At 52.2% G+C, this 24096-nt stretch overlaps 8 protein-coding genes across 8 annotated transcripts; 2 read left to right on the forward strand and 6 right to left on the reverse strand.

Moving 5' to 3' along the window:
• Positions 1-757: 757 nt before the first annotated feature.
• BCR38DRAFT_340979 (transcription factor/nuclear export subunit protein 2-domain-containing protein) lies at positions 758-8143 on the forward strand (the record flags this gene model as incomplete). The annotated part of the gene is made up of 2 exons (XM_040855831.1): positions 758-7634; positions 7848-8143. The coding sequence occupies 2 exons, from the start codon at positions 758-760 to the stop codon at positions 8141-8143; spliced, it is 7173 nt and encodes a 2390-aa protein (XP_040716377.1).
• A 1155-nt stretch (positions 8144-9298) lies between these two features.
• BCR38DRAFT_341112 (organic solute transporter Ostalpha-domain-containing protein) lies at positions 9299-11125 on the reverse strand (the record flags this gene model as incomplete). Its single annotated transcript, XM_040855843.1, has 2 exons — positions 9299-10944; positions 11080-11125. The coding sequence occupies 2 exons, from the start codon at positions 11123-11125 to the stop codon at positions 9299-9301; spliced, it is 1692 nt and encodes a 563-aa protein (XP_040716378.1).
• Positions 11122-12996, reverse strand: BCR38DRAFT_513737 (uncharacterized protein; the record flags this gene model as incomplete). Its single annotated transcript, XM_040865059.1, has 4 exons — positions 12719-12996; positions 12394-12677; positions 12214-12319; positions 11122-11513 (listed from the first exon to the last, which is right to left on the reverse strand). Exons 1-4 carry the CDS (start codon positions 12807-12809, stop codon positions 11122-11124), a joined length of 873 nt encoding a protein of 290 aa, XP_040716379.1. The 5' UTR covers positions 12810-12996.
• Positions 12997-15439: 2443 nt separating this feature from the next.
• On the reverse strand, positions 15440-15933 carry BCR38DRAFT_432170 (uncharacterized protein). Its single transcript, XM_040860162.1, has one exon. It carries the CDS (start codon positions 15729-15731, stop codon positions 15486-15488), a length of 246 nt encoding a protein of 81 aa, XP_040716380.1. The 5' UTR covers positions 15732-15933; the 3' UTR covers positions 15440-15485.
• A 725-nt stretch (positions 15934-16658) lies between these two features.
• BCR38DRAFT_432173 (uncharacterized protein) lies at positions 16659-17370 on the forward strand. Its single transcript, XM_040860163.1, has 2 exons — positions 16659-16783; positions 16833-17370. The coding sequence occupies exons 1-2, from the start codon at positions 16714-16716 to the stop codon at positions 16934-16936; spliced, it is 174 nt and encodes a 57-aa protein (XP_040716381.1). The 5' UTR covers positions 16659-16713; the 3' UTR covers positions 16937-17370.
• A 1574-nt stretch (positions 17371-18944) lies between these two features.
• On the reverse strand, positions 18945-20636 carry BCR38DRAFT_193436 (uncharacterized protein). Its single transcript, XM_040854029.1, has 4 exons — positions 20488-20636; positions 20249-20407; positions 19919-20184; positions 18945-19599 (listed from the first exon to the last, which is right to left on the reverse strand). Exons 2-4 carry the CDS (start codon positions 20379-20381, stop codon positions 19018-19020), a joined length of 981 nt encoding a protein of 326 aa, XP_040716382.1. The 5' UTR covers positions 20382-20407; positions 20488-20636; the 3' UTR covers positions 18945-19017.
• Positions 20637-20684: 48 nt separating this feature from the next.
• Positions 20685-21839, reverse strand: BCR38DRAFT_193555 (uncharacterized protein). Its single transcript, XM_040854030.1, has 2 exons — positions 21312-21839; positions 20685-21049 (listed from the first exon to the last, which is right to left on the reverse strand). Exons 1-2 carry the CDS (start codon positions 21464-21466, stop codon positions 20719-20721), a joined length of 486 nt encoding a protein of 161 aa, XP_040716383.1. The 5' UTR covers positions 21467-21839; the 3' UTR covers positions 20685-20718.
• On the reverse strand, positions 21515-22064 carry BCR38DRAFT_432179 (uncharacterized protein). Its single transcript, XM_040860164.1, has 2 exons — positions 21813-22064; positions 21515-21766 (listed from the first exon to the last, which is right to left on the reverse strand). Exon 1 carries the CDS (start codon positions 21990-21992, stop codon positions 21828-21830), a length of 165 nt encoding a protein of 54 aa, XP_040716384.1. The 5' UTR covers positions 21993-22064; the 3' UTR covers positions 21515-21766; positions 21813-21827.
• Positions 22065-24096: the final 2032 nt, after the last annotated feature.

A 24096-nucleotide genomic window follows, 5' to 3' on the forward strand; every position in this document is an offset into this window, starting at 1 on the left:
TCATCGGGGTTAATGTATAAATAGTGCACGGATCATCCTGCAGAAGCGGTCTTCGGCATGTAACTACTGGATACAAAGTACTGGCTACCTTAAATAATGGAGACGAGGAAGCTTGTCTGAAGTTCTCGTGACACGGGAGTCGAATTCCTGCAGCCTTACCCAGTTGACTGGCCCGTAAGCAGCATTCTCAGAGCCTTGTCGCGGACTCCACCACCACGCGATAGCTTGAGCTCACTGTCCACAGCTTTTCGAGCGCGCGACTTCACCATCACCTCACCACCATCCGCTCAAACTACACGTGCATCTGGTGGAGCGGTGATTGTCGGCCATCTTTCTTTCCAGTTGGTCTCTCCACACCTATCTTGTGCGGTAGGGACACTCATTTGACGAAGATGGTCGCCGGCATAACGTGAATCCAATATTCTTTGTTTCGCATTGGGATCGCATCCAACTTCTACTCTTCCCCAACCAGCAAACTTCTTGATCCTGGAACCACTCTCAACCCAGCCAATCATTAGAAGGTCTGGTCTGCCCGACGCCTCGCCGTATTTTCATTCACCAAGACTTCGCCGCGCCTTGACACCAACGGCTCGGATTCCTGTATCGATATTGCCATTTCCTCACAAGTATGCTTTCCTAAAACCGCAGTCGCCAGACAAGCCTCGATCGAGTTGACTACCTCGCATAATCCTCATCCCCATTATTCCTGGACTGCCGATGACCAATCTCTCACAGCTCCTCCTTTACGGCAGCCAACATGCCTCCCAAACGAAAGAGAAACGAGATGACTTCCGAGGCAGGGGGTGCCCGCCCGTCACCCCACCGCCCTTCTAATACTACCTTGGCCCAACATGAGCGAGACAGCCCAGATAGCCGCCGCCGGTCTGGTGCCGGGAGAAACACTCGAGGCCGAAATGCTGAGCGCCGAGATTCTGCGGTCAATCAACTGAACACAGTCAACGCTAACGCTGGCAATGCGAACAGTCGAGCTCCTGTCTCTCCATCTTTTCAGAGACCAGCCAGCTCCTCGTCGCAGAAATCCCCTGCTATCGCCCCGGCACAACAAACAGCACCTTCAGCAAACCAGCCGCCATCGAATGCTGTAGCTTCGAACTACAACTATGTGGTTCTGACTGATTCGCGACTGGCGGTATGGCAACAGAGTGGGCGCCAGGAAGTGGTTCAACATGGAATCACTTCAAAAAATGACGAGGACGTGGAGGAGATAACTACCATAACTCAAGAATTTGCACGAGCCGCGCTCGATGTTCGCCTCAACCCCGGTGATGCTGGCGCTTGCATGAAGGAGATCCTGGGCCCAGAGCCTGAGACGGATAACGTAGGATTCGGTTTTGATGCACACGGTCTCTTTGTCGATACCATCTCCATTTTCATCGAAACCGAGGATGGATGCTCCAAGCCTCAGCTTCGCGACTTCATTCTCGCTGCGGGTCTGTCCCCGAAACTTCTACGCCAGGCGCTCGATCCCACGCTTCTGCAATATCTAGGATTGACTCGTTCCCACTTCCCCAAGATGGGCATTCGTTTTGCCACAAATCAACTATACCGACAATCCAACTACAACCTGCTACGGGAAGAGTCGGAGGGATTTTCGAAGCTCATCACGGATCTCTATTGGACACCGCACAGCTTGAACCAAGAAAATCTCACCCGCGAAGATGTGGAAGCAGGGTTCGAGCGGGTCAAGGGGTTGATCGGAACATTTGATCTCGATGTCGGTCGTGTGCTTGACATTGTTTTTGACGTCTTCGCTTCAACCATGATGAGGACCTTCCGGTACTACACAATGTTTCTGAGAGTCAGTTCCTGGTGGCCTCGTAGCCAAATCGAGCGTTACGACCCCATTTTTACAGGTGGACTACCTAGATGGGCTGTCCCAGGCGCCAACTTCATGCCTAGTCCCGAAGAGAAAGCTCAGATGGATGAACAGCGACTGAAACGAGATATGGATTTTTGGGAACGTGCTAGAGAGGTTCACCTAGACGCATTCTTCGAAATTGGAGGACGACAGACCAACGATGCCGAACTTGAGCGTTTCGCGAATGCGTCCACCGACGTAGGTCTCAAGACGGACTTCGAGATCGAGTGGGCCAAAGTCACCAAGACGTTACCACCAACTGGTAACCGAGTTGCTGCCCAGCTCTTTGGCTTCAAGTTGCGCTATTATACCTCTGATGCCCGAGACAAGGATGAGATCATCCCGGCCAATCTGTTCTACCTCGCTGCTTATTTGATCAAAGTAGGGTTCTTCTCTCTGCCTGATCTATACGCCCACCTCTGGCCAGACGACGCCAAGATGGATGCTGTCAAGGAGAAGCGTATTCAAGAGCTTGAGGAGAAGGAAAAGAAGGACAGACAGGGCTTGGAGCCAAATGCTCTGTTGAGGGCTGGCGCACTTCCGGATGACACGGCGCCAACCACGACCAGTCGAACTCGTGAATCCGCGATGGCAAAACCCGAAGCGGGCCAGAATGATGCCAATGGAGCTAAAGTGGAGGAAGAAAGTCTACCGGAGCCCGCAGAAAATCTCAAGATGGATCTGGTGCAGCATCTCCTCCTCGTAGGAGCAATTCCCGAGGCCTTATTCATGCTTGGACGTTTCCCCTGGCTAATCGACGCCTACCCGGAGGAGATCATCTTGCCAATCAACCGTATTCTGCTTCACTCCATCGAAAAGGTTTACGAGAAGACGCAATCCAGGGCAGCCGGACCCCCGCCCAGTAGTCTTTTCCAGCCAGACGTCGCTCTGGACCAGACAGGTGTGGCGAAGGGCTATGTGAGACTCGGAGAACGCGAGGCACCAAAGGTCTACAAATGGCCCCACGCAAATGGCTACAATAGGGGTATAGCGTACGAGCACTACCTGAAAGAGTGGTCCGACAATGTCCCTATCTGTCAGACAGTCGACGACGTTTTCACGCTATGCGCCACCTTCCTAAATGTTTCAGGAGTGAATGTTGGACGGACTCCGGCTTTGTTGAAGAAGTTGACAGCGATCGGTGCCATGAGCCTTCAGCAAGACCAATCCCAACACAACATCGACAGGTGGCAAGATCTTCTCCGCCGCATCATCATCCCAGCTCTGAATCTGAGCAGCTCGAATGTCGACGTTGTTAATGCCGTGTGGGGTCTTCTCAAGCATTATCCAACACATGTCCGATACAACATCTACGCGGAGTGTTACGAGGGTCAGATTTCACGACTACCTGCTATGGCAAAGGCTTTCAAGTATGCGCGCCTAGACACGCTAGCGATATTGAAGCGATTATCTTTGCAAAATCTGGCGAATTCAGCAAAGCACCTGGCCAAAGTGGCGCTCTTCGCACCGGGCGTTGTCTGCAAGGTCGCTCTAGATCAAATCGAGGCCTACAGCAATTTGATCGAGGCTTTCGTTGAATGCGCCAAATATTTCACTGAGCTGGGGCACGATGTCCTTGTCTGGTCGCTCATGAGTTCTCTTGGAGGGAAACAAAGAAGCCGGACTCAGGAGAGTTCGGTGCTACTCACCAGCAAGTGGTTGCAGGCGCTGTCTAAATTTTCAGGCAAGGTTTTCCGCCGGTATGGAAACATGGATTCCACGCCAGTCATTCAATACGTCAATGACCAACTGGCCCGCGGCAACTCCACTGACCTCGTCATCCTGAGAGAACTCATCACATCCATGGGGGGCATCGTATCAGACATTGATTTCACAGATGCCCAGTTGGCAGCACTGAGTGGGGGCGAAGAGCTCAGGCGCCAGACACTTATCAACCTGGGCGATCATCGTTTTGAATCACAGACCACACGAAGCGCGGCTCGTTTCATGAAGGCCCTAGTTCATTCCAAGTTTGCGCCGCGATTGTTGACCAACATTGCCCAGTATAGACAATCTGCGATATACCGGTTGCCAGAGAACGAGACACACATCAAGTTCCTGGCCACAGTCATCGATGACTCCCAACAAGCTCTTGCCCAATTCGTCGAACTGCTCAGAAGTAACTTGGCGCCTGATCAATTCGACAATCTGGTGCCTAGTATTCCGCGTCTCATGTCCGAATTCGGACTCGATGCCAACCTTGCGTTCTTGATTGGTCGTGCTAGTCTTGCATTCTATCTGACTGGACCGGGTGCTACTGCTCCCAAGGATGGCCGCGTCACAGGCGCATCCGAGCATGTTACGGATGCTGAGGGTGATGTGTCAATGGATGTGAAGGACGGTGACGACGCTTCTCTCCCTCTGTCCGAATCGCAAGCTTCTGATGATCAGGTATCACCAGTTGAGCAGGATAACAAGGGAAAGATTGTTCGAAAGACGGACCGTTTCCTGGAAGTTCTCCACCCCATCATCGACGCTGTTCAAACCCTACTGCCTTCAGAGGTATGGCAGCTGGTTAGTCCCGAATTTTATGTTCTCTTTTGGTCCCTGCAAACGGGCGATCTTGGTATTCCAGCCAGCAGCTACAATGCCGAATCGATACGACTCCAGAAAGAACAAGAACACATCAAGAGAGACCGGAGCGACATGAGCAGAGCTGGAACGATGAAGCGGGAGCAACGAAAGCAGGAAATCACCCAGCTTGCCACGAAACTGTCTACTGAGGCCTCTCAATGCCAGGAAAGAGTGGGCAAGACAAGGATGCTGTTGTTGAAATCCGCTCCAACCTGGCTACCGGCTGTCATGGCAAAATGCAATGCGGTTGCCGATACGATTATTGAGGAATGTCTGATGCCGCGCATACTCCTGTCGCCTGGAGATGCCGACTTCTCTCACAAGATGGTCAAATTCCTTCACGAATACCAAGTCGCGAACTTTAAGATCACGGCTCTGTATGAACGATTTTTCAGCGTCAACCGACTTCGATCAATGATATTCGGCTGCACCGTTCGGGAAGCCGAGTTCTTCGGACGTTTCATCAAGTTAACACTGGGCGAACTATCAAGATGGCACAAGAGCAAAGACATTTACGAGAAAGAGGCTGTCAAAGGTGGCAAACACGTTGGATTTGCCACTGCACTTGATGACGAGGGCAAGCCTGTCTCTGTGATGGATCATGGGCAGTTCCGTGATCTACTCTGGTCATGGCACAGGAATTTAGCCACGGCTCTAAGATCTTGCTTGCAAGGGACCGAGTGGATGCATATCCGCAATTCTATAACCATTTTAAAAGCGGTGCTCGACTATTTTCCCGCTGTGGATTTTCAAGGCAAGCAATTCATGCAGATGCTTCAGAAGATTGCCGAACGCGAATCGACATCTAAAGGCGAAGGCGATGATGGACCAAGCCACCGAGTAGACCTTTCCGTCACCGCAAATACAGCCGCCTCAGCCTTGAAGAAGCACGAATCAAAATGGGTCATGGTCCAGGCGTTCCGGCCAAATACTGTGGGTCTCTTCCAGATCCATCGTGGCATTCACAGTTCGCTAACCATACCACAGACCGGTGATCCAACCGATGACAAGAGGGCCGCTGAGGCGTCCAAGGGTGGTACACCCTCTTCCAATCTCCGACCAAATGCATTGGAGTTCAGACCCCCACCAACGTTGGCTGTTCACACGAAAGCCACGACTGAAGATGAGGATGACGGCGAGGTTCGAGATAACAAATCACAGCCGGCCAGCACAACTCACGCAGATGAACGGAAGGACTCGGATGCCATGAAAGCTGTTGGCTCTCAGAAACCAGCGCCAGTCCCTCCGAGGACAGCTGAGCTCGCTAGATCGTCTAGCCGCCCATCTACACCGACGAGCAAATCGGGTGCTCCTAGCCCTGGAACGATAGCGCGCCGTGAGGCATCCAAGCCATCGATACTTGCCTCTCTTCCTCCTGGTCTCCCTAGTCGACCCGATGTGCCCTTCCCTTCGCACTTCGCGCAGGATGAACGAGGACATATTCGTCTGCCGACCGAGCATCCGCACCCTCGTGATGCTAGAGATACCAGGGAACACAGGGAGCCGCGAAACTCGAGGGAGCCCAGGGAAGCCCGCGAGCTGCGGGAAACTCGTGAAGCCAGACCAGCAGAGAGCACGCGGGCTACTCGTGGTCGGGATTCGCACAGCAGCGACCGCCGCGCTCCTACGGAGAATGTGACAAGAGAAGCTCCGCGTTCTGATAGAGACAGGCTACCCCCGCGATCGGAAGGATCAGCACGATGGGAGACAAGCGCCCATGACCGAGAGGGCCGCCCATCGCGGGATAGAGCCCTACCGCCGTCCAATGCTGGCCGAGGATCCGAGTCGAGTAGACCACCACGAGAGCCTCAATCGGATGCCAAAGTGATGCCGCCACCAGCCCCACCACAGCCTGAGACGCAAGGCCCAAGTGTCAATCCGGAGCGGGCTCGTCTTATTGGTACAGATGAGATGATCAATCCTGCACGTGTTGCGCTGATCCATGAATCGCGACCGGCTGGCCGTCAACCGAAGGACGAGACTCGCGAACGTAGCACTCGCCACGGTTCCCCGCCGCGACGGGGTGAAAGGTCGGAACCCCGTTTAGCCGAGCCTACTCGCGAAGAACGGCCAAGCCGTTCCCACCGTGGAGATCATCAAACACCATCCAGGGACAGTCGCAACGAAGCTGCATCGACAAATGGACCCCGAGGCGATCGGGGCGAGCGCGACGTTGACCGACCAATGCCAGACAGATCTCGGGATCTGGGATCTTTCCAAGGACCCACACCGGGGCCGCGTGGCGAGCCTGATGGTAGAGCAACCCAGCAAGATCCCAACTATGGTCGTCTGAATGCTATCCCATCCATTACAGACATGAGCAATGCTCCCGATGCACCTCGAGGACGGGGGCGTAACGCGGCTCGTGCTCCACCATCCAGCAGCCAGCCACCGTCTCGTACCGACGGCAGATTTCCAAACGCCGACCAGTCTCATCGAGGACCATCCCCCGACCGACAGCTCCCACCCACAGGACCCGCGTCGTCTAGACAACGTCGCGGTCCAGCAGGCCCTGCTCATAACGCGCCAGTGACTTCTCCGGCTCCAGTACCAGCCACCACTACCACACCGGGCATCCATCCGGACAGACTTCGGCATCTTGCAGGATCTGGCTTGGCGTCGACACCTTCCCCAGCTCCACCTACTTTCACAGGCTCTGGTGGCTCCAGTGTCAACTCGGTTGGCGTGCATCCCGACAGAATGAACCACATCCATACCGGAGTGCCCCCTACTGGTCCATCACAAGGCCGCTCGCTTCCTCCACTGCAGACTCCTGACCGTGCGCTCATCTCAAGTGGCAACAGTAACTCCCGCCAGGCTTCTTCAGGGCACCCAATGACGCCTAGTACTGATAAGAGCAACTCCATGTCTGCGCCGCCTACTGGTCCTTCGGCTACTAATGACCGCCACAGGACGGGCAGTCGAAGACAACTTGCAGGTATCAACAATGTTCTACGCGATGCGTCGGGCCCCGACCCAATGAGTCGCGTTGCTAGCTTGCGTGGCAGGTCTTCTAGATCTAACCTTGCTGGCTCTGATGCCCAGATCCTCACAGGCGCCTCGCCCATATCCACTCCTGTTCACGAAAGACCCGACCCTATCGTCAATGATCGTGGTGGAGATCATCCAGGATCGGCGCGAGGTGGAGCTAACGGGGATGACCGTTCTGGACGTAGTGAACGTAGCCGACGCCACCACGACCACACGGAGCGATCTTCAAGATCTTCCCGCCATGCTAGTAGGGAGCGTAGCCCAGCACGAGAATCTCGATCTAAGGACTATCGTGAGCATCGTGACAGAGAATCTGCCGCCGCCGTTCCTGGTGGCAATGTGCGTGAGAACGAACGAGACTCGTCGCGTCGAAGCGGTCGAGAATCTGCTCATGGCAACAGAGATGTCCCGGCCGTCAGCAATATTAGAGGCGAGCCAAACGGGCGAGGGGATGGAGTGCGCGATTCGCGTCACCGCAACGAGGGTGGAACCAATGGCAGACATGACGAACATGGACGTAGTGGCGGAGCACGAGTTGTCGGTAATGGACCGAGCGGTGGCCCTCGAGGTGGAGAAGACCATCGATCTAGGGAACCGAGAGGCGGCGAGGAGGTACGAGGAAGCCGAAAACGCCGTAGTGAGGAGGGAGGCTACGCGGGCCCCACGCCAGACGGCCACAAGAGACAAAGGCAGCGCTAGCAGCGTAGTTGCCAAGGGTTTAACAACCCCAATCCATATCCCTCTGGTCCGTGACGGATTCATGTCGGCATTTTGGTTTGACAGATGTGTATTATCAAGGAAGAGGAAAGGGGGGAATCAAGAATCACCAGCGACACAATCTCGTATCAATCGTTTCCAGGAAGAAGAAAACCTGTTCATTACTACTTCTCAGAGAAATGGCTGAGACCGGCATACATCGCATTGGAAGGGCCAAATTCAGGAGGCATCATGGTCGACACACATCGTTTTATTAGACTTTTTTACAAAAACACCAACACAAACGAGCAAGTGTTATAATTTTCTGCTTTGACGACCAAACCATATCAGACCAGACATGCAAATTCAAATGTCCTTCACTTTTCGGCAAAATATGAGATATCCCCCACAAACGCAAAGAGCATATGATGGAATTATTGGAACAGGCAGAAAGAATCGCCTGGAAAAATGTATTGTTTATTGTATTACGTGACATAACACGCCGACCTTGGAAGAAAGGGTGCGACGAAGGCGTTAGGCGTAAGATAGAAGAGGATCATCCATCGCACGGCATGGCATGGCTTGTTGCCGTCGGCCGAGGAATAGGGGGAACCCTAGACTCTCGCAAGACATCGCATGGTGCAGAGCACGGGTAGTAGCGGTGTATGTGTAGAAGTAGAGGCAAGCATTCGTAATGAGCAAATGAGAGCACATATAGAGCAGATGGAAAGCATGTTCAGCACACCCCCCAGTGGTTATCCCCAGTGGTTATCCCCAGTGGTTTCAAGCGCATTATTGACGGCGAGTCGAACATATCATACGTACTATGTGGAAATATCATTCATTGGTGGTATCCCAAGATATCTCTGAGCTGCTCACGATTCGGATATCCCAGATTTTGTCCGAAGCATCGAAATACCGTAGACCTATTTATACACATCACAAAAAAACCAAATTGTACCCAATCAAATGCAAACGCGAGAACGGGCAAGATATCTTCTTGCCAGCCAGACACGGCTTGTCCGCTTACCTGAACGCCTTGGAAACCAAAGACCACCCGGCCCGTAGGCATGTTCAAGTCGCGCTATATCAAACAGGTAGTCATTACCACGTCATATATTCCTTTTTGGTCGTAAATCGATCAAATCTCCTTGCCCCTTATTGCCTTCCGTCGTACTGGGGTGACCGATCACCCCACAGTGCGTTCCCTACGCGCAGCTGCGTTGATGTTCGGTGGTTCGCCTGCTTTGCACTCCCCGATGGTTCGCTCCATTTTTGCGAACTGCCTTGCTGCAAATACGGCGAGCTCCCTCGGTCGGTGGCGTCTTCTGAGTACGGTTGATACGCCTGGTATGCAGGACTTAGCGGCGGCGCGTGGTTCTCGTATGATGACGATGTGGGGCCTTCGTAGTACTCGCCGCGGTGCGGATCGTGATACGGACTAGGCTGTCTGTGGTAGGGGCTTGGAGCCCTCTCCTCGCTTCGCGGGGGACTCGTTGGCACCGAGAAGCTTTGCGCATTCTCAATCAGACCAGCGCTCTCATCGCCAGCAACGGGCTCGTCGTCCTTCTTTTGCGGCAAACCCATGCCGAATTTGCTGCGGCGGAATTCCGTCGCAATTGGCAGGTGATCGGTACTCTTGGGCCCGGCGGACATGGGATAGGACTTCATGGGATAGCTCGTGTCGAGCGAGTTGTGGCCGCCTTTGGGCTGGTAGCTGGCATCGTGGTGGCGGCTCTTAACGCCTACGAAAAGCCAGCGCATGCCACGGCCGAATGCCTTGACAATGTCCCACAGATTGAGCGCATCGCCGAAGGCTTTCCAAACACCCCGCGGGGTTTCGTGCTCGTTCTCAAGGTGGCTACCACCGAGGCTGGCATCGGCGACAGGGTAGAATGTGGGTTTTGCGCCGGGCTTGTAGGGCTGGTATGGGAAGGCCCACTGATGTAATAGGGCGAAGAGGGCCATCTCCACGCAGAGAAGCAGGCTGGGTAAGCCCACCTTGATATCAGGGTAGGCCATGACGGAATTGGCCTCAATGATGTGGAGGGTCGACGTGCCGACGGATATGGCCACCGTTTGCCAGAAGGAGAGGAAGATGACAAGTTTGATGGCCAGAACCTTGAGGAAGGGGCTGTGCTCGGCCAGGGGCTCGCGGAGCTGCACGTAAAACTGGATGACGCAGTACATGGCGATACTTACTGCTACGGACTCGACGCCCACCACCCATATGTGAGCAAAAACGGGGCTGTTGGAGCTCTCGCAGTACCGGTCGAAGTACTGCGTCAAGACGGCCGTGATGGTCATGGTGACGCGGATAAAACAATAATGGTAGATGCCGATCCAGATGATGTTGAACCAGGTCAGGCCGCTTTTGGGTATGCGCCAGGGCCCGCGCTCGCCGCCGCAGCACTTGGCGAACCAGTTCACAGGCCACACCCAGGGCTTTATGGGGTTCATGGTACGGAAGAAATCCTTCTGTTCGTGCAGGTCGGGGGCCATGTAGTGGCACATGAGGGCGAAGAAGGACGAGATGGCGAAGGCCTCATAGCAGTCGCTCATGACCTGGAAGTAGACGGCGTGCCAGTAGTACCAGATGCAGAGAAAGGCCGATGTGGCATAAACGGGTATCATGAACAATATCCTGATTATGTGCTTCTGTTCGCGCGGCTTGGTGTAGTTGCTGGCATGGCGCCACATAAGATAAAAACTGAGCAGTATTGCAATGGCAGCGGACACGCCGCCAATCAACAGAGCCAGCTGGTGGAATGTCAAGTCTCCTGCGATCTTCTCCTCGGATCCGACTATGCGTTTGCGGTATGGTTAGTCAGGTGGTCTCTTCAAGCCTCTTCCTTTTGAGGAGTCGCTTCACGCCACGACTCTGGGCAGCCAGGAACGGGATGACGGCAGATTAAGAGGGTGTGTGACTTTGTACGTACTTCGCAGCTCCTCCAGCGTGGAGTTACAAGTTGTATTCCAGCTCATGGCGGCGAGGGGGCGGCGACACCGCCGTCGTCACTCGCAACTTTTCTCTTCCGTTGTGCCCAGGCGGCGTATCGTCGTCGGTCGTCGTTGGTCGTCGTTGATGCGATGTTCTGGTGTTTTGGTGCAGTACTTCGAAGTGAGAATCGTCTTTGAAAACGACCGGTTTGGGAGGACCACTGGGGTGCTGGTACTCGCGGTTGGCCCCAACTCTGCGGTACGAGGTGGAAATGGTGGAAAAGCGTGCGGTTCTTGTCAATCGCATCGATATTTGCGACAGAGCGGCAGAACGGCAGAACGGCTTTGGCCCGAGGAGGGCGTTTGCGACGGGCTTGCGAAACGTGAGAATCCTCTTTTGGGATGCTGGAGTTGGTCACAAAGTGGATGGGGACTGCCAAGAAGTTACAATCGTCAGCAGTCGGGGGTCCCGCCGGTTTGTGGCAATCGGTCGCCGTGAGAAAAAAAAGGCTGGTTTGTTGCTGGATGTAGCGGTGGACGGGAGTTGGTTCCGGATTGGATTGTTGGTCGTGGTGCTAGAGCAGGGTCAAAGGAGTGTGCGGATGCGCTGCATCAGAGGGAGTACGAAGGAGAGGCGCAGGAATTGGTGAGCTGCTGGACAGTGGATGAATGAAGGAATGGAAGGTGTAGCAATCATCGCGCGACACGGCAACACGATGTGCAACACGTTGACCCTTAACACTAGGTCATGCGAGATTGCGACAGGGGCTGCGCGAGCCGGGCTGACTAGCCTGGAAGGCGTTAGGGGTGGTTCGTCACGGTGAGGCTGAGCCCTGCCCGCAGTGCAACAGCCCTCAAACTTGTGCTTCACAGCCAATCACACTTTTTTCTATGTTCTCCAATAGCCCTTCACCTCGTGTGCTTCATCTGATAAAAAGTGTTTGAGATGATCGGATCCTCATTACATGAATTACATGAACTTATGGGATGAACGGGCTGGCTCCATCTTGCAAAATCGCTTTTGTTGTCCCAACTCTGGTTGGATCACAAGTTCTGGGGTTCTGGGCAAGAAATTGAGAAGCCGCCAGCCACAAAAGCGAAATGGCATCAGAGGCTTGATCCACAAAGCTTACCCGCCAGGTGGCGCTTTGCAACCTGTCTCCTAGTAAGTCCGTCCTCGGCAGGCGACATCCTCACCGTGCCATGCGAAGCTTCTTCATGACTCCACAGGCAATCAAGCTATGCCGTCGATCACCCAAACAAATTGGGAACAATCATCCCAACTTCCGCTCCGCATACTCACCCTAACCTACCTTTCTTGGCAATTCTAGTTTACGACGGATGCTAAGCTTTCCAATTGAGACATGAAAGGCCACAGCTTGTTGGACTCTATGTGCATCCGTGATTGTAGCCCCCAATATATCCCAACATATGATAGTCAATTTATTTGAGAATGCCCATGAGACCAACGGTGCTTTCCGTTTTCCTGGATACACAGCCTGTCGAAACATCCTGTGAAGGCGAAAGCTCATGTAGTCCCTTCCTTGGGATTCCTCCAACAGTGGGTTGGCCCATGGCCTCCTGCCGCCGTCTGTGGCTATACTCACGGTCAACATTTCAATGTTGCACACAACGTACCACACTCAAGCGTTGGACTGTTCTTAGTGGGCCAAGCACCCCTATGTGTATTATCAAGCAATATGAAGACAGCATGCACGATTTGGTCCATGGGCGGAGGCTTGCTGTGGATACAGGTAGCTAGATGCTCACGGCCAACTCAGGGGCAAAGGCCGTGCCTACTGGCTTTGGAGTTGGTCTGGACTTGCCACATCGCGGGTGGCGGAGGGGGAGATAAATCTCGAGATGCTTTGAATCTGGTCAATAAACTACCTGTTTCGAGGTTAGGTATATCTCTGGTCGTAATCTAATCATGGTTATATACATACATAAGTCCTCAAGGTTTCTCTCGGCGGTATATAGGGCGTAATACTGGAGCATACTCTGAGGCTACTCGCCAATTCTGGACACTCAGTGATCTCCGACGTGGGCCCTGAGAGAATATTGGTTGGCTTTGTGACCGGCCTCGAAAGACAACGTAGAGGTTCTTTCAGTATGCGAACAAGGCCACGATCCAATAGACCACCATACTTCCAACTACTGCTGCCATCTGTGTTGGTACTGAGGTGGAAGATATGTCACCTTCCAAGGTCACAGACAGAGCATAATATCTACGTCTACGAGAATCACTCGGTAGCGCTCAGAAGGCAACAGACCAGTTTGCGAGCGTCGATGTGGACTAGCAATTATCACAATGGATCGACCGGGTTTGTTACCCGTTCGAAAGAGTGCAAGGCATCGTGCCAGTTGATGCTGGCATAGCTATCAAGCCCAACAGAATGGCATCTGCGGGAAACAGTATATCCATACAGGTACTCGCTTCACGTGAGATGACGGCCAATTTGAATTATTGGCATTGCCCACTGGTAACCTCACCATATTCGCCCCTTTGTCCACATGCGAAATGTTTGGAGAGTCCGCAACCCCGGCACCAGAGGCGACAGAGAATTTAACCCACAGTCGTACCTGCCAGGAAGCCGCAACGAACACTACCCGCCAGACAATTTCACGCCTCTCGTGGCGTCAACTATATCTTGAGCGGCGTATTCTGGTAGCTTTGTCGCCATCGAAGCTCTCCCCGCAACCTCGACCAAGACCAAGAATCAAGGAAGGGTGACAAGCTGTACTGGTCTACGGTATGTATGGACGTGCGGACCCGTGGCTGTCTCCACGTTGATAACGGCATTGTAGAGCCACTTCCAAGCCAACCTAGTGGCCGCTTAGTATCGTATGTCAAGGGGTCCTGTCTCGGCAGAGAGAAGCCTAATGCTGGACTATTTGGACATATTACCGCCCACGGCAGCATCCCGAGCGTACCGAAACAGGGACTGACGAACACTGTGGTTTGTGGTAACAGCCCTGCCAGAAACCGTCGTGGCCTTACGCAGCTCTCTCATCACGTTAAACCCGGGGGAAATTGCCCATCATCGGCCCATTACGCCCCAGAACCGCTTTGTCGACGACAGTTCGGCACCTCTCGATCCAGGCCCGATTCCGTACTATACGATGCCGGGCTTATATGAAAACAGCATGCCGTATCAAGTGGCATCGAGACACTTTGCGCAACAAAAGTTCATGTTCGATGTCTCCGAGGTTGCCGAGCTACACAACAGAGCGGATGGATTCTCCGATGATTATGGGTGACAAGCGGCGGAGCTGGTTTCTTTCATCTACGAACCTGTCGTCTACGATTCCAACGTTACGGCCGAGGATGCCGCTGATACGAGAACGTATCTCAACATCTCTGCTGCTGATTGCGAGCTCAGTCTATCATTGTCTCTTCGGCCGCTACTGGGTAGCAACTTGCGGAAACTCCAGTAAGCTGGATGACGTACGAATAGGCCTTGCCTTTTTGGGCTTGAAAGACAGGATGACAGGTACATAACTGTCATCTCCCGCCTCCCGCAACGTGATGCATTCAGTCCAGCTCATGTGCTCTCCGAGCTACACCATCAGGAGAATCGGGGTCGTATAAACCAGTAACCAGATCCAAAGCCTACAAGTCTCGGCAGACCTCGTGTGCGGGGCTGAGTCTATAATTCACGGAGAGCACTGCTTGTGGAAAATCAAGTTCCCTGACATATGCGACGGGTGGTTTCCTCAGAACTGCAACAGCGGTACTAAAATGGACATAGATATGCGCATGTCACTCGGCTTACTGATGCGTCACTGGTCGCTTCTGCCTCTGGACTCACTCTTTGATATTGGTCTCCTTCAAGATGTCACTCCTCAGTCCTTCAAACAGTTTATCATTCTGCTAGCTGACCAAGCCATCTCTGAATCACCTCGGATGAGTCCTGTGGGCAAATCGCAGCCCACCGTTCATTGTTGTTCTTATGACTATCGTTACTTGCCGTAAGCTCTGGCTAATCTACAGTGGCCACACTGGGTGGTCCGTGCGGGGCCGAACACTGCCATTTCTGCCCACAAGTCCATTGGAGAAGCGATGCTTTTGGAAGAACGTGCAGTATTCTAATCGCTCACGGCATCTGGTGGTCGGATGCTTGTGCTTGGTAACATGGATAACTCTGGCAGTTGTTATGATGTTTAAAGGGCCTTCGTTTGGGAGACTCTCCCGAGCATCAAATACAACTGTTGAATCATTGACAATTTATTTTTGCTCGTAGCAGAAGCATGCTGCAAGATAGGAACAATCCAACTGGGGCAAATTCAGCTACGATTAAGGGGAGGCTATAAGGCAGCGAGTTTCAAGCCTTTGTCGTCATGATACTCATTGGCTTATGCTACTCCTCGGGCGACTTCACACTACGGTCGCTGCAGGCTTACGTTAGCTGCAGAACCCGGCTCTCTTCTCTTGGTATGCCAACCTCGTCCTCATAGACAAGCTTCTCCCAGCCACCGTCGATGAGGAGTTGCGAACCCGAAGCTTGGGTCCCCTGTCATCTACGATTGCGTTTCTGGTGACATCTCTGCTAACGATTTCATCTGCGTCTCGATACGTTCTGCAATTTTTACCCCTGGTTCTGTCAACAGCTGCAGAAAAAAAAAGAAAAAAAAGATGATCGAACGGCATCTAAGACCGGATACCTTCACAATTTATGGTGACGGCCACAGTCCATGACCCACGCTCACAGCTCCGCTGTCCACTACACTCCCCGCCCCAAATAAAGGCTCGGCGGCTGGAAAGGAACGAGACCTGGCAGAGCGCTCTAGCTGGCGTCATAGAGCTACTCATTAATGCAGAACATAGACAGGTTGCACGCTGCAACGCCTCAATACATGATACATACTACAAATTTGAGAACCAGACGGCCTTTAACTTCGGCGCTGGGGGCCAGACCGGCAACAGCAATCTCTTCTACGATCGGTGCGCCAGCGAGTGTGTTCACTGCTGAGGCCACACCTCCAAAGATCCAGCACGATGAGCCACAGAAGTCCAGCTATACGCATGTAATGAGACGCTGGAAGTCTTCGATGTGGCGACGACGTTTATAGGCCCCGATTTACGAACCGATAAAAGACTAACGAGTTACATGGCTATTGAAGTCACCAAGACACCGATTGAACGCTCGGAGCTGGGCTTTTATGAGTCCATCCTGGTAACCCAGCAATCTATGTCTGTATTGCTAAACTACTTCGCACTTAGTAAACCGAACGAGCTCCACAAGACCATACACGCTCAACAAAAGGGGGGGCTCAAGAACTAACGGGATCATGATCCTACACGAGTAGGCTCCCCTTCTCTGATGATGCAGTTCCCGATTACAATTTGGTGGGTTTCCATCACAACCCACCGACCATCAGACTGGCCAAGGGGAAGGTTATAAGCTAGACTTGGCATGCAGTGGAAGGATTTCTTATGCGTCATGCAGCCTTTCATGTCATGTTGAGCACTAACTAGAGACCAGCCAATAAACTTGTAGCTGTAGGGTTGGACCCCTTACGTGCTATAGCTTGGCATCGACATCCCAAACATAAAAAGGCGATGCTAATAGTGTATGCTTACAACTAGTTAACCAAGAAACAGCAGGTCATTACGGAAGAACGGCAACAACATGGTGATCATCGTCGCTCCTCTAGCCTCCTCTCAAATAGCAACGTCGCTCAGGCAACACAGTGGCACTTGTAAAGACACACTCTTCTATGTTGAGGGGCACGTACTTATTAACGGCAGTTCCAAAAGCTTCTAGTCAACTCTTACGTGCTGTATCACAAACTGGGAGGTGCTCAACAATCGTCTTCGGAGCTAACTCGGACATGAACATGATATCGCTTTGACGAGTCAAACGCATAGATCTCTGAACAAGAGACATCTTCTGACCGTGCAATGACTTCCACCACTACGTATAAGAGAGCAATCAACTCTACCCATCAAGTCAGTATGAAGATAGGGTTTGCGCTGCTCTGGTAGTGGGGAACGACGGAACTGGCGGCGGGCACGACCGCCGGGCCGTACCTGCACAGATCCAAGCAAACTTACGAAGCCGTGCCGGAGTGGAAGGCCGATGCGCGCATCGTTTTGACTGATGATCCCCTCGTTGGAAATTGCCTGAAACGCATTCTCAATCGGGCCTCAATACTGGGTACAATAATGCATAGCCAGGAAGAACGATACACGTAATGCCTCACACCAGATCGTCCGTGATTGCCTTACCGTAACCTGCCTAAATCGCCCTAGTAGCCACTGCCACCTCAACTGTCTAAAACCATCGATACAGGAAGGCACGTTACCTAATCATCGAACGACCATCACCTCACGACTGGACTGTGACGACACATGTAACCGTTCACATAACGCGTTCGCTTCTTCAAGAATCTTCGTTGGCGCGCCACATGTCATCTGAACACCCGACTTGTGTTGCTGTGCCCCCGAACCATGGCGCAAGGCGCTTCCCGTCAAACCCAAACCCGAGGGCTCCAGCCTCCGCGACAAATTGCATGTGGATAGTTGAGGTCTAATCGGCAAGTCGGCTGCTCCCAGAAACTCCCAGAAGAGAGGAGAACCGAGCGACTGCTGCGCCCAAACCACCACGTCACTGATTCCACAAGGCAGTAGGAGGAATCGTATGAGAAAGAGTGTTTTGAACGAGGCGCGAGTCGTATTGTATATACAAAGTACGATGCCTAGTACAACTTGCTGGCATATTTTCACAATCGGGCACTCATGAAATACTCACAAATGGTAGATTGCTAGAACTACGCAGTGTCATATTAAGAAAACGCATCTTCCCAGCAGCCGAGCCGCCCGCCACGCAGTGCTAGCAAAATGCCCCGGATCTGCATACAATCGATGCGATCAACCGCCTTTTCTCATTCAAGGGGATGTTCCAACCGAGACAGCAAGAACTAAAATTGTGATGTGATGTCGGGTTGCCCTGGAACCACATATAGGGTTATTTGCCATTAATTGTTTCTGCAAACGCGCAGACGCTCAAACGCTACCCCTTTCGCGAGTGCACGATGATGATGCAACCGCTGTGAATCCTCATATAAGAAATAGCGCGCCGCGTGGCCTACATGCGTCAACTGGCTACCCCTTTGGCAGCTAATTTGTACTTGCATACATTTGCGTACATTTCTTCAGCAACCGGAACAACTGAGCACAGGGCGCGGGATTTATTATTGGTTGGGTTTTGTCTACCATGAAGGCAATATCGACCTTCGTCGCGGGATGTTGTGGGATGATTATCTAACTATTACTGAATCCATGGCCTTTACAGCTTCACATAGCTTTGTTATGTACAGGGAATTGCGATTACATGGCTATTTTGTTATTATTGATGCTCGCCCAAACGCAGCTGCCAGCCATCGCAAATGTTGGACCGCGTCCACCGTGCCCCTAAATGACACACCCCGTGTGATGTTCCTATGATAATTACAACTGCCGCTATGCTAAACTCTCTGCGCTCGTGCGTGACCATTGTTGCCTCCTACATGCCAGGCTTCTGCTCTCTTGAAGTGCGTCGGCGCATATGAGCTCGGTCGGTTGTGTGCTGTGATGCCAGCAGCCCGCAAAGGGACCAATTCGCTGTATATCCATCTTGCTACCGACAGGCCTCTGCGGTACCAAGGTATTGCGGATGCTGTCAAGGTGCCAATAAATCAAGCTTTGGCACTAATTCATCTGATGCTCTGGACAAACCAATGTTGGGTCGAAGTTTTTATCAATATGTTTTCGCGAAATGGCGTTGTTCCTGAAACCTTGCTCTCCTAAAAACGCCATCATTCGGTATCTCGGAAATGCAGTGCAATGCAGTGTCCCAAAGTTTCGTGTACCCGTCGGAGTATCGCGCACGTCACCATCAACCGTTCCAGGACGGTGTTTGACCCTTCGCATACAATCTGGTGGCCAACTCTGATCAGTCAATATTTGGATCGGGATTCGTCGTCCGAAGTACTCGTCTCGAATAGTCGTGATCGTCTCGCAGGGTATTGACGCTTTCTTGGCTTTTGTTGTCAAATCGCGTATAAATGTTGGCGACATAAGGATCCATCCGCGGGTCATGAGGCATCAGTCGACTATTCCTCCGCCCCATCGTCGATGCGTCACCGTCCCAAACAGAAGCCATTTCTGTCTGTGGCGTACTCATCATACCGGCCGAGCTACCTCGCGTACTGTTCTCATTGTCCGCCTCTTGTTGCAATCTCTTGCGTCTTAACCACATGAAGACCCCGATGGCTGCAAGGATCAACACGCCTCCTAGCACACCCACCGCAACTCCTACCGCCTGACCGGTTGATAGACCATTTTTGCTGGATGTTGTCTCGGCTGAACTGGTATCGGAAGAAACAGGAGTGGCTGTAGGCACTACAGTGACGGTTTGATAGCTGATACTCCCCCCTTGGGTGATGGTCGCGACGGAGATGCTGGGCACAGCGGTTGTGGTGGAATCTTCATTAGGAGTTTTAGTTGTAGCTTTATCCGTGGCGGAAACCTTGGTCTGAAGTAGGTCAGCATAGTGTTTTTAGTACGCCGCACACACTATTTACACGAAGGAGTTCCAACACGCAAGGGAATCAAGTTGGCATACAACAGCGTCAGTCAAAGTTTGCACATTTTTTTGTGTAGTAGTTGAAGAGATGGTCACAGTATTCCGTACAGTCTGAGTGACCGTGTCCTGATGTTGAGTACTGTTAAAATCGAGTATTCTAGTCGCATTCTCGAAAGCAAACAGTATGTCACCAGGGGTTACGGAACCCTCGGGGCCCAATAAAGAGGCGTTGTATTCAGCGGATAGATGAACTGGGAAGCAGACTTACTTTGGTAGTGGTAGCAGCTGTTGTCGCGGTAGCTGCCCCTGATGTTCCCGACGGGGACTTGTCAAGTGACATGTAGCCCCAAAGGTCGTCTCCTCCGCAAGTGTCGCTGGGATAGCCAGGACAAGCGGTGTCGCAATCGTTTATGTCCACATGTGTAGCTGGCACGTAGTTACTACACCAGCAGTTGTTCTCTTGGACGATGGCAAAGGCGTAGTCGTCTATGCAAAATTCATAACACAGTCCATCAGACTGGAAAGTGCTAAAATCTGAGCCATAAATGTCAGCATCAGTAATCCACGTGTCGGTTCCGCGCGGGTACTGGGCACATACTGGCACTGGTGGAAGCTGTGTTGATGCTTGCGCAGTAGACCATGTCGGTGCTTGCAGCGGCCGTCCTCATGGTCGCCACACTCAGCAGGGTCACGAGGGCCGCCAAGGGCCAAAATTGTTGACAGGATACCATTGTTTGGGCGGACTTGAAGAATTCAGCTACAAAGAACTGTTAGCTTTCGTTTACTATTATGTGACATCTATGGGGGCTGTCAACGTCAAGTTGAGAACCAACTCACATTGCCTGTTCTTCTAATAATGATTATGTATGTTAGGTAAAGAGTGTAATGACCAGCCAATGAGCCCATGCAATATGCTGCCAGATTCTTATGGGCTGTGCGTGGCCATGGCAGGGTCCAGTGCTGCTTCAGGTGAAAATGTAAAGTGCAACCAACGGAGACAGCAGCAGCAGCAAGCTTCCAGCAGGCTGCTTGTGGCAACGAAGACTCCCTTGCTTTGGCTTGTGAGGGTCACGATGCCGAATAGACCGGGCCTCGAAGAGGGGTGAGAGGGTGAGGAGAAGGTGAAAGCCAGGCGCCGAAATGGGTAAAAGCGTGCTGGAAGATGGGCCAGGAAAACCGGATGCGCTGGGTGTTCACAATAGGGCGCCAAGACCGGTCGGAAACGGTATCCTGCTGTCTGTGTTTCGCGCGTGCAGGTGTGGGCTCTGGTGGGGAGAGACAAAAAGATGCTAGCACAGGGTCATCAGGGAGGATGCCAGTTCGGGTATTTTTCTTTGTGATTGAACCGACGTATCGAACGTGGGGACGGGGGAAGAGGGGGAGTAGTCGTCCTCCAAGTCTAGGATAAGTCAGAATAGAGAAGAAAATGATAAAAAGGAAGCTGGAAGCGAGAGACAACAAGAAGGACAGGCGAGAGCTTTGCTCAATCTACGAGTCAAGACGGGGTGTCAAGGAAAATTGTCGAAAACAACAATCGACTTGGGAATGGATTGGAAGACAGGCGAGGGAAGGATGGGAAATAATTGATGGGCTTCGGGAGATTTGAGATGGGTGAACCGGGATTCAGGATTGCGCAGGGTTGGCTTGTCTTGTGGTGATACCTTTTTAGGCAAGGGTGGAGGGAATTACAGGCGAGCAGCCCTTGCAAAGGGTTTTGGCGACTGATCATCACTAACACTAGGTTTGAGCACAGAGCTGAATTACGAGAAACGCCGGCGGGGCCCAACTGCCAGACAAAATACGAAAGTAGAATCATATGGATCGCCAGGCACGCACAGCAGCAAACCCATCGGCCATTCACATTGAGCTCGGATGCTGTTGTCTCTAGAGCTTGGAGTGCTACGCTATTTATTATTTGCTTGGATGCACCCGACAGACATACTCTATTGACACGGGCGCTTGCGATGTGTGATCTTCTGTCCTAATAAATTGTCTCACTGACCCGACCCGACTTGGGCCTGGGCGAATTTAACAGCTCACCCAAGCAAAGCCAAGCTTGAGGAATTTGATAACGCTCAGAGATATTTCCCACTGCGACCCACAACAAACCGACGGACTGGCTCAGCCTCAGCAGGGACCTCCATTCTATTACCAGAACACACCTGTCTGCAACATGCTCACGAGCTAAAGGAGCCATTAGGTCGGTAGGCGATGGCATGGTGTCCCTTGGGCGCTATTGTTCGAAGAGTTCCTCTCTGCCAGTGGCTATTGATGTTGTCTTCATAGTGTGCAGTACTATCTGGCAAACTTGCACATGTCGCCAGATGTGATAGTTGCGACATGACTTGCGCTAACTTCACCTGCACATATCCTGTGTCTCGTCACTCGCTTCGATGAGCAGCAAAAGAGTAACTACGCCCGACGCGGCACCATATACTGGACACGAAGTCGTCATGATATATGCCATTCGGTTTGGACTTTTCCGCTCGGCATTAGCCTTGTTTCTGAGACCTTCCACGAGCCCAATCGCCAACTTCTCGAGAACACTCGATCGGCCCACACATATGCATGCAGCTATACTGCAAGCAGTATTCTTTATTGTTCCATTTAGCCTCGACGTGTGGGTCCAGCATAAAAGTACTACAATTCCTTGCTCCAAAGTGGCAACAGGTTGACACCTTCAGTAATATGCGCTGGTGCAAATCAGGGAAGACCTTGCCATAGAGGCGGCTACACAATTTCCTAGCGCAGTCTCGCCTGACACGGACACTCAGAAACCAATGCTCGCTACTGAAGTGTCCCTGGGTCCTACAGTTTAGATACTTGTGATCTCCAGTTCACACAAACGCAACACCAAAAGTTATCGGGCCAATGGAGTGCCTACAGCCTTTAGGCTCCGAAGTAGCTTACCCCATGTCCTCTCAATTGATGACAGAGGCAGCTTGCAGGATGGCTTCATGTGATTGATCAATTGCTCATATGACTGACTTGTTGAGGACTATGCATCCACCATTGTCAGCGGCGGCGCCAGAAAGTTCGTGATCTTGGATCGCATGCATCAATAGGCAGGGCAACACGACGGAGATAAGGGGGAAAAACATGCGATCTCCATATCCTTTGAATCCCGAGCAGTCAGGCTTATCGTGGCTCGACCAAGGACTAATGTCACAAAAAAAAAGCTGCTCAGTTGAGTCACCCAGATCGGCTCTGCATTGCAAAGTCTGTATGCCAAAATACCCGGACGGCCACTTCAGAGTCTCTTAGCTCTCATCACCGGAAATCCCGTAAAACCCAATGCAAGGCAGACCCACCGTCTCCGTCCAGTGGAGGCAGGTTTTTTGAGATGGTGTGAGGTTCGTAGCTTTTAGCAGGCTCGAAGTGCATATTCGCCGCATCGCTAGGCCAAACACGAGAATCGTCCGTATACTACATAGATTAAGTACGATTTAACCAACCACCTCCAACCTTAATTGGCCATTCCAGCGTGCAACTAACGGACGATACATGGGATGGCCTCAAATTCACGCAATTGGTTCGACGAGAAGGGCAGCTAGTGGCTTCCTGCCGAAATAATCAAGTTATTGATGATGCACCCAAAGACAGATCATCTCCTCGGAGCCCGTCCGGTCGCAATGGGGCTGGCTTTCAAGGTCTCTCCCGCTCCGCGCCAAGTGATAACGTAACGGCAAATGGCCGGTAAGCGGAACGGAGGAGATAATTTGGTATTGCCCCGGTCCTGGCAGCAGCTGCAGCCAAAGGTCTCATCCATGGCCATAGCAGCGTATGCGAGCCATCAGAACTTGATGTGGAACGGGATAATATCAAGTTCTGCAGAGTACGTCATTGCTATTTTGGTTCAATATCATACCGAGTTGGCTAGTCAATCCGCTGGCATCCGCCCGCGCCGGATTTGTCCTTGGACCGACTGGTTCTTGGGATGCTAAATTAGTGACGTCTGTTTGTGCAAGATCCAGGGCTTACCGATTCTCACGCGTTCCCAGAGTTCATCTTGTTCGGACCTAGGTTGGCTATCGCATTCGTCTCCAAGTGACCGGTTCCAGACCCGAATCTGCGATCAAAGTTTCAAATACCCAAGTGAACTGTGCTTCATTTACCAAGCCAAGTAGGAAACCCACTCAAGAAATCGCAGACACTGTTTTCCCGACCAGAGAGTCGTTATTCTCATGGGACAAAGACGTCTTGCCCGACTACATTCCATCGTGAAGCCCCATTTGTCTCTTCGATAGTCGTCATTCTCCCACTTTCCGTACCCGACTACAGGTATGCGACGATCCACTTCCAACTCCACAGAGAAAACACGCATTCAATTCAACGTCATCGACACCTGCGTGCTGGCCAATAGCTATTCTCAAACGGCACTGCACTACGCCACCATTGGCCAATGGTCATGTCATCATATTCGTAGTTTTATTGCCTAGGATCTCG

Source organism: Pseudomassariella vexata, assembly GCF_002105095.1.
Source record: "Pseudomassariella vexata strain CBS 129021 chromosome Unknown BCR38scaffold_6, whole genome shotgun sequence".
Lineage (NCBI taxonomy): Eukaryota > Fungi > Ascomycota > Sordariomycetes > Amphisphaeriales > Pseudomassariaceae > Pseudomassariella > Pseudomassariella vexata.